Raw genomic sequence first — 9171 nt, forward strand, 5'->3', positions numbered from 1 at the left:
CCTTAGCCGGTTGAGCTATAGGCACCGAGCCTCTTTGTACATTTTCATCAGAGCTATTGGGTAACTAGATGCATTGGCAATGAGCAATAATATTTTGAAAGGAATCTTTTTTTGTTTTTTTGAGCAGTAGGTCTCATCAACAGTGTGCTTAAAATATATAGTAAACCATGCTATAAACAGATGTGCTATCATCTTGGTTTTGTTGTTCATTCAGAGCACAGGCAGAGTAAATTTAGCACAATTCTGAAGGGCCCTAAGATTTTCAGAATGGTAAATGAGCATTGGCTTCAATTTAAAGTCATTAGCTGCAATTAGCCCTTAGGAAGAAAGTCAGCCTGTCCTTTGAAGCTTTGAAAGTAAGCACTGACTTCTTTCTAGCTATGAAAATTGTACATGGCATCTTCTTCCAAGAGAAGGCTGTTTTGTCTACATTGAAAATCTGTGATTTAGTGTAGCCACCTTCATTATTCTGTTAGCTAGAACTTCTAGATAACTTCTCTATCAGCACTTGCTGCTTCACCGTGTACTTTTATGTTATGGAGACATAAATCTCATGAACCAACTTCTGCCAGTTTCACACTTTTCTTCTGCAGCTTTCTTGTTTCTTTCAGCCTTCATGGAATTAAAAAAGAGTTAGGGCCTTACTCTGTACTATAAGGTTTTGGCTTAAGGGAATGTTGTGATTGATTTGATCATCTATCCAGACCACCTAACTCATATTAAACCTTGTAGCTAGGAAATATTTCATTGTTGTTATTTAAAGCACTTCATAGCTATCTAATTTTCTTGAGATCAAAAAATGTGTGGCTGTTTGTAATGTTGAGATACTATTCTTTCTTTTTTTGGCCGGGGCTGGGTTTGAACCTACCACCTCTGGCATATGGGGCCGGTGCCCTACTCATTTGAGGCACAGGCACTGCCCATGTTCTTTTTTTTTTTTTTTGAGACAGCGTCTCACTCTGTCACCCACACTAGAGTACAGTGGCACAATCATAGCTCTCTATAGCCTTAAACTACTGGGCTCCAGCAAGCCTCATTTTCCAACCTATTAAGTACCCAGGACTACAGATGCACCACTTTGCACCTGGCTATTTTTTTGAATTTTTTTGTAGAGATGAGGTCTCACTGTGTTGCCCAGGCTGTTCTCTGATCCTCCCACCTTGGCTTCCCAAAGTTCTGGGATTGTAGGCATAAGCCACTGCACTAGTCAAAATACTCTTAAATATTAAGTCTTACTACTAGTGACTTTTCTTCTGAATTCACAAGGTAATTATATAAGTTAATTTCAGTGCTTATTTTTTCTTGATTGCAAGAAATCAAGTGCTGGTGGCGCTGGTGAGCTATGAGTCTCTCACCAGGCAGCCTGCAGGAAAGGAACTGCCAAATGTTAGTCACTCTTCAACAGTGGTTCTCAACCTTCCTAATGCCACAACCCTTCAATACAGTTCCTGTGGGTCGTGACCCACAGGTTGAGAACTGCTACTAAAAACTGCAGTGAACCACACTTATTTTTTTTTTGAGACAGAGTCTCACTGTGTTGCCCTGGGTAGAATGCCATGGTATCACAGCTCACAGCAACCTCTAACTCTTGGACTTAAGCAATTCTCTTGTCTCAGCCTCCCAAGTAGCTGGGACTACAGGCGCCTGCCACAATGCCTGGGTATTTTTTTGTTGCAGTTGTCATTGTTGTTTAGCTGGCCCAGGCCAGGTTCAAACCCGCCAACCTCAGTGTATGTGGCCAGCGGCTATAACCACTGTGCTCTGGGTGCCAAGCTGTGAACCACACTCTTTACTAAGAATTAATAATGTATGCAAAGAAGTATAAAACATCATAGATAGATATTGCTTTGGTTTAGGGCAGTGTTTAAGAAATGTGGAGTTTGGAGGAGCACCCATAGCTGAATGGATAGGGCATTGGCCACATACACTGAGGCTGTCAGGTTTGAACCCACCAGGGCCAACTAAACAATGACAACTGCAACAAAAAAAATATCCTGGCGTTGTGGTGGGCACCTGTAGTCCCAGCTACTTGGGAGGCTGAGGCAAGAGAATTACTTAAGCCCAAGAGTTTAAGGTTACTGTGAGCTATGATGTCACCACACTCTACCCAGGGCAACAGCTTGAGACTCTGTCTCAAAGGACAAAAAAAAAAAAGAAAAAAGAAATGTGGAGTTGTTTAAATATTCATATATTTCATCTTACTTCAAAAGAATACTCTATTGCAGCGGTTCTCAACCAGTGGGTTGTGACCCCTTTGGGGGTCTCCTGCATATCAGATATTTACATTACAATTCATAACAGTAGCAAAATTACAGTTATGAAGTAGCAACAAAAATAATTTTATGATTGGGGGTCACCACAACATGAGGAACTGTATTAAAGGGTCGTGGCATTAGGAAGGTTGAGAACTACTGCTCTATTGATTATATAATGTTCTAACAGTGACCAAAAAATGTTCTTTTTTTTTTTCTTGTAGAGACAGAGTCTCACTTTATCACCCTCGGTAGAGTGCCATGGCATCATACAGCTCACAGCAACCTCCAACTCCTGGGCTTAGGCAATTCTCTTGCCTCAGCCTCCCGAGTAACTGGGACTACAGGCACCCAGTCCCCACCACACCTGGCTATTTTTTGTTGCAGTTTGGCCAGGGCCGGGTTCGAACCTGCCACCCTTGGTATATGGGGCCAGCGCCCTACCCACTAAGCCACAGGCGCCACCCCCCAAAAGTGTTCTTTATGTCTTTCAAAGGTTCTGAACGTATTTTTCTTTCTTGGGGGTCATTACCTGAAAGGTGGGCCACAAGCTGAGAGAATTGGTTTTATTTAATTTCAACTATCCAGGTAGTACACTGTTTACATCCTTCCAGTATCTTTTTCATACTTTAGCAAAATGAAAAATTGAAGAAGGTTTTCAACATAAGATGAAGAATTTCAAGCTCTAAAATGATTTTCCACAAGTGCCATGTATATAAATGAAAAATATCTATGTCATATATAAAAGATCTTAGAAGATCTGTTGTGAAGACCTGGAATTTCTGCTATTTGAAATAACTATTTCTTCAGTCTTATTTTTGATGGAATTTGATTAAAAAAAAATATTGCATTTTCTCTAGCCAGGCATCAGAAGTACCTGAATTCTTATATCTCATACAAGGAATTCTTAATTGCTGAGTAATAACCTCTAACCGAAAGAGGTGGAAAAAAAAACTGGGAGGGATGAGTCCCACTGGGACAGTAAGTCTGAGCTTCTCCCCTTTACTTGCTAGGTGGAAGAAGAGCTGCAGGAACAAGACTTTTTGGACCGCTGCTTCCAGGAGATGCTGGATGAAGAAGACCAAGACTGGTTTATTCCATCACGAGACCTGCCTCAGGCGATGGGACAGTTGCAACAGCAGTTAAACGGACTGTCGGTCAGTGATGGGCATGATTCTGAAGATATTTTGGTAAGAGCCGTATGTAGTTCCACATGTAATATAGTGAAAAGAATATAGGATTTGGAGTCACAGACTCTTTTTCTGATACTACAACCTTCAACAAGTCTCTGGAGCCCTCTGGGCTGCTTTTTCTTCCCTCATCATATGGGCATTGATATGGAGGTGCTTTGAGAGCGATTGCTCCTCATAAGGCACTGTGAAAACATTACTATTGCCGGTGTCCAAACTTTTAATTCCTAGTAGGCTTTTCAAACTAGAATTGAGATTAAGGATAAAAATATGAACAGTGAAGAGATGTCTTTTCAAATTATCATTTGCCAGTGTCCTTCTCTTTTACTGTCCCCTATATCTATATTTAATATAGTTTTGAGTGATAGTTATAAAAATTGCTTGTTCATTTTAGAAAGAGCATACTCCTGAGAGGTTGTTTTCCACTTATAATTAGAAAACAAGATAAATGAATTGCCTTCCTTTTATGTTACATTCAGTATCAGAATTCTGACATTGAGAGCAACATAGTTCTCACATAACTTAACATTCTGAATGACTGTGCCCTGCGATTTGCTAAAGTTGTGGATATTCACAAGAGAGAGGAGAATCAAAGAGAGTACAGGAAGATGAAAAAATAATAGAGGTTGGGTCTGAGAGCTCACACCTGTAATCTTAGCACTCTGGGAGGCTGAGACAGAAGGATCACTTGAGCTGGAGAGTTTGAGACTAGCTTCAGCAAGAGTGAGACCCTGTTTCTACTAAAAATAGAAAAAAATAACCCAAGCACTGTAGCAGATGCCTGTAGTCCCAGCTAACTCCAGAGGCTGAGGCAGGAAGATTCCTTGAACTTGGGAGTTTGAGGTTGCTGTGAGCTAGGCTGACACTTTGGCACTCTAGTCTGGACAAGTGAGACTCTGTCTAAAAAAAATAAAAAAGAGTTTGTGGTAACCAAACTGGTTTGATAGACTACCCTGATTTTCACCAAGTTAAGGTACTCAATGAATTGAAAATTTATTTTGGAATCAAACTTACAGTCCTCTGATGTGATTTTGGAAAGCATCAGGAAGGGAACAGGGGTTTAAAGCAGAAAGAAGATGACTTGCTCAAGGCTATGCCAAGAGCTGTTGAGAGCAGCCCATGAATGACAGCTGCGTTACAAGGAATTTCTTTCTTTCTACAGTTAAGGAATCTGTACAGACAATAATGGAAATGGGAAGAAAATAAGTTTTAAAGTGCAGCTTGCCTTAGGATTTATTATCTTTTCATTCTTCTTTCAGAGCAAAAGTAACCTGAACCCAGATGCCAAGGAGTTTATTCCAGGAGTGAAGTACTGAGCTAAGAAAGCTTTGAGGAGGACTTTTTTGTCCCCACATCTGGGGATAGTGATGCACAATAAGTTGGACCTGAAGAGGGGGGAGGGGTGGGTGAGGGGTGCATAGCAGGGAAGGGAAATGGTGGTTTAATGATACTGTGACTCTGAGTAACTCATGTGCTCAGTCTTACTCTACAAGCCTCTGAGTATTTCTCTTTCACTCTACTGAATTTTGTTTGGAGCAGTTTCCTATTTTGTTTTGTTTTTAATTAGCTCTGGTTAAGGAAATTGCATTTTCCCCTTCTTTAGCAATGTTCTGCTGTGTATTTAAACAAAGTAAGCTGACCTAGGAAAACTGGGTGTTTAAGAAATGCCCTTCCCACCCTGCCGTGCACTTAACCAGGGCAGCAAACACCTGGAGAGCTACTTGTGGCGTGATGGGAAGAGGGATGAGCAGAAGCAGCAGGAAGTATAACCACAACATGAGGCTCCACTCCCCTGACTCCTGGGATTGCCAGTGGCCTGCCAGCCCAGGTTTCCCTCCCCTGAACCCCATTTGAGAAAACACAAAGACTTTAAAGTATTTGGTCTGTGGTAACTCTTTTGATAGTTGATAAAGGGTATAATCAGATGGGAGGCTGTGATTGTGATTGTCACTTGAGTCATCTAGTTATGTTGTCCCATTCTTAAGCCTTTGTTTACAGCTACCATCAGACTCACCACTTATAAGTACTAGCACTAGGGTTGATTTGCCACTTTGTCCCTTGTGGTGTTAGTTCCCATCTCCTTTTCACCCCACCCTACTCTGTTTTTCAGAAAAGACATTGTTACCAAAGGCATATGAGAGGCCTTCTGTACTGGCCGTCAGCATGAGTTTGGAGAAGTCATCCTTTTTAATCCTGTTTGGGTTTTTGTCTTAAATTTATTTGGATAATTTATTTGACAGCCCCCTCCTCCTTGTATCTTAATTCTCTCAGACTAGTGTACAGTTTTTCAAGGAAATCTATTTTTCAAAACACTATCAAGAAGCTAAATTCCATTAAGATGCTTGTTGCCATCTTAACAGAATTGTGGAAAGGAACTCAAAAACAGCCCAGGAGAGTGAGTCCTGTTTGACCCATGTGACGGCATACATGACCCTCCAGGATATTTTCAGCTAATTACTATTCCCGCATACCCAGTTTTGTGAGTTTCTTAGGATGACCTTTCTGGGTATGTGCCTTTTGTCTTTCTTGCCTCTAACTCTCTGGGGTCTTTTGTTGATACTCCCAAGAAACTAAACTGGACCCAGGAGTTACCTTGGTGTGTATAGGTGGCACTATGGCGTGTAAAAAAAGAGTGCATCCAGTCCTGGCCAGAGAACTACAGTGGCTTCTGTCTGGCTGCTACTATGCTGTGTAATCGGCCTATAAGGTGAGATAAGGTAGCTTGAGATAAAGTCAGTGTAAATTCAGTATGTGGATTCGGGACAGAGGTTGGAAGGAAAAGACTAGGGTCAGGAAAACTGAAGACATTCTTTTATTTATGATCTCCCTTGTTGACTTTTGAACAGCTACAGGCTCATGTCACTGTCAGACTTAAAATACCAACTCACATCTTTTGCCTCTTTTAAGTCTGTAGGATAATATCATTTGAGAAATGGCCTCCTTTGTTATGTCACATGTCATAGGAGAGTAGCTTAGGGGACTTGTATTGCCTAGTATGTTAATTCCCAAAGCTTCCACCTTCAGAGAATGAAACCATTAACTCTTTTTCAGGGAGGACTATGAATAAAGAAACTTCTTTATTCCAGTTTCAGCTTTCACCTGGGGCTGTTACCTCTAATAAAGACAGTGGCACTGGAAATTCTTTGAGTAAAGGAAATCTCTCTTCTGAGGCTGCTTGTCCTCCTTCAGTCTCCATTAGCCTAAGCTCAGAATTCTGAAGGCTTTTGAAAATGTGTTAGGATTGCAGAAAGAAAGGGACTTAACTTTCCTTCTGCTCTGATGGTCCATTTTGGATATCAGTTTTCAGCATGGTTCCACACAGCATGTTTGGCCAGGACTAAGAAAAGTTCCTGCCAGTGGAGCTTGGAAGGTAAAGCTGGAGATTCCAGTCCTGTTTAGACAGAGTGTGCCGACTCCAGGTTCAGGAAGCAGCCAGCATAGTGACTCTTTATTATACTATGTAGAACTTGTGCATTCAATTCCTCTATGGCCCCTCTTTTGCCATCTATTTTATGTTGTGAGGTGGAAGCACAGCTGTCACCCACATCATAGGCTCAGTTATAGTTAAGAGTTTGCCACCTTCTTTAAAGCAAATGGACACGGGTCTTGTTGGACCTTTGCTGGGGAAAGGCTGCAAGCCTCCGTTTCAGACTTTTCCTTAAGGAAAGATTCTGGGTACAAGCCAGGTTGGACTTTACCTTGTAATGGTGAGGTTTGTATTTATAAGTGATCAGTTTGATGTTGAATTTAAGCCCCTCCGCTGTTTTAACTTTTTAATTGGCAACTGGAAGTTTGAGAATGTGTATAGAAGTGAAACACGTACTTTTAACAGTTGCTAATCTGGCTGGTCCGAGTGTTAGTTTATTACTGAGTGATTTCTGATTATTGTGATTATTTATTTGACTCTAAAATGCCAGGATGAAAATAATTTTATCACTGTCTCTTCAAGGGAATACAAATATAAAGGAATGCCTTTTTAGTTTCTCCAGGCTGTTGAACTGCAGCAGAAAATTCAAGGATATAGTCTAGGGCTAGGTACAGCCATCTCTGGGTCCTTGGATCAGTATCTGACTACAGTAGTTGACTTTTGGAAATTACAAATGGTCAAACAAATTATGAGGAAAAGATCATAAAGAAAAGGCTGGACCTTTGTAGCACCCTTAGTTTCCAAAGTCCTAGCAGCTGGGATCTCTTTAATTAAGGTTATAATGCTAACCATGTCTTTAAAACAAATGTTTTTATTGAAATAGTAAACAGCATTTTCCAAACTGTTTACTGTTACAATGGCAAAGTTTTTCCTGATTGTAGAGAGACTGGTAAGTAAAGAGGTCAGGTGACTACTCTGGAGGTTAACACACGTTGGAGAGGAAAGTTGTATGAAGAGATAGCCAAAGGAAACAGCCTGAATGAATCTTCTTGCATTAGGGCTGCTGCAAACCCCATGCTGTCTACCTTGCTGTCATTGGAGGCATAGGCCTTCTTCAGTAAAGGTCCCACCATTACAGGCTAATAATCTTTCTTCATTTAGTTCATATTGAGGTATGAGATCCAGTAGAGACCTGACAAATCTGTCCAAGATTTGAAGATGTCTACCTACTGAGAAAGACTCTAACCCCAGCCACTCTTCTCTGGGGTAATGTAAACATCAGTCTGAGAAGAGGGTGGAGAGAACAGGATTGATCCTAGTTTGGTATGTAGGGGATCTTGAGCTCCTCCTGCCTCAGCCCACAATCCCCCGTGTGGATCATTTCACTCCTCATTCCCCACAGGGATCATACGTTCTGCTGGTCTCTCACTAGTACCTCCTGCTGCTGCTGTTTAGCCATCTTGTGAATTTCATCTCTAGACTTGGTTAGTCACAACTTAGAAGAGTTGTTTTTGGTTTTTACCTTGTTTTAATCTTCTGTATTGAAGCTGCTACTGGTGACAGGGACAAGGGTGCAGGAAGCTGACCTAAGGAAAACACACAAGTTTTCTGCATAGTACTGGGCCTTCTGCCCAACCCCTGCTGCTGTTCCCAGTCCCTAGTCAGTCTGGTTTTGTGGGAGGGAGGGGTCATGGGAATAGGACAGCTGGATACCCTGATCTCTACAGGGTGTCTGCCAAGAGATTCACATTTCCAGGGCACAGGAGAGAGAACTGTAAAAAGCAGGGGTCCTCAAACTTTTTAAACAGGGGGCCAGTTCACTGTCCCTCAGACTGTTGGAGGGCTGGACTACGGCCCTGGGACAAGTCGACTACTAAGCAGGACAGACAGTGGCAGTAAAAACACCCGGTCAGCTGGATAAATGTCCTGGGTGGGCTGCATGTGGCCCACAGGCTGTAGTTTGAGGACATCTGATATAAAGGAACAGATGCACCATCTTTATTTTAAAGGAAAAGCCCCTTCAGATTTTGTTGAGTTTCATTTGTGACATCTGCTGCATTTTCTTCTCTAATCCTACCTTCTTACTAGCTACCTTTCACCTAAAAGTAGTAAATATTCTAGGCCATAAAAAAAGAGATAATAATAAAACATTGAAACATTTTACTAATTTACAGTTACTAAAATGTTTGCTATAAAATAGTAAATTATTTCACTCTGTAAATTGACACTAATAATGCTGTCCTATTGAGTGTGAACCTTCAAACATGTTTAATGTTTGAAGGGTAGTTTTTGAGGCAGGAACAAAAAAAAAAAAACTTTGATGAGGCATATTTTAACATATCATAAAATGCACCCATTTCAG

At 41.2% G+C, this 9171-nt stretch overlaps 1 protein-coding gene across 2 annotated transcripts in view; it reads left to right on the plus strand.

Moving 5' to 3' along the window:
• PAIP2B (poly(A) binding protein interacting protein 2B) overlaps window positions 1–4931 on the plus strand; it is a 48315-nt gene extending 43384 nt beyond the window's left edge. For both annotated transcript variants that reach the window (XM_023515314.1, XM_012807401.2), the window contains 2 exons: window positions 3266–3442; window positions 4702–4931. In XM_023515314.1, coding sequence (XP_023371082.1) covers window positions 3266–3442; window positions 4702–4758 — 234 coding nt within the window. In that variant the 3' untranslated portion in view covers window positions 4759–4931. The remainder of the gene's footprint in view (window positions 1–3265; window positions 3443–4701) is intronic.
• The last annotated feature ends 4240 nt before the right edge of the window (window positions 4932–9171 follow it).

Source organism: Otolemur garnettii, unplaced genomic scaffold, assembly GCF_000181295.1.
Source record: "Otolemur garnettii isolate 467f Iridium unplaced genomic scaffold, OtoGar3 scaffold00068, whole genome shotgun sequence".
NCBI lineage: Eukaryota > Metazoa > Chordata > Mammalia > Primates > Galagidae > Otolemur > Otolemur garnettii.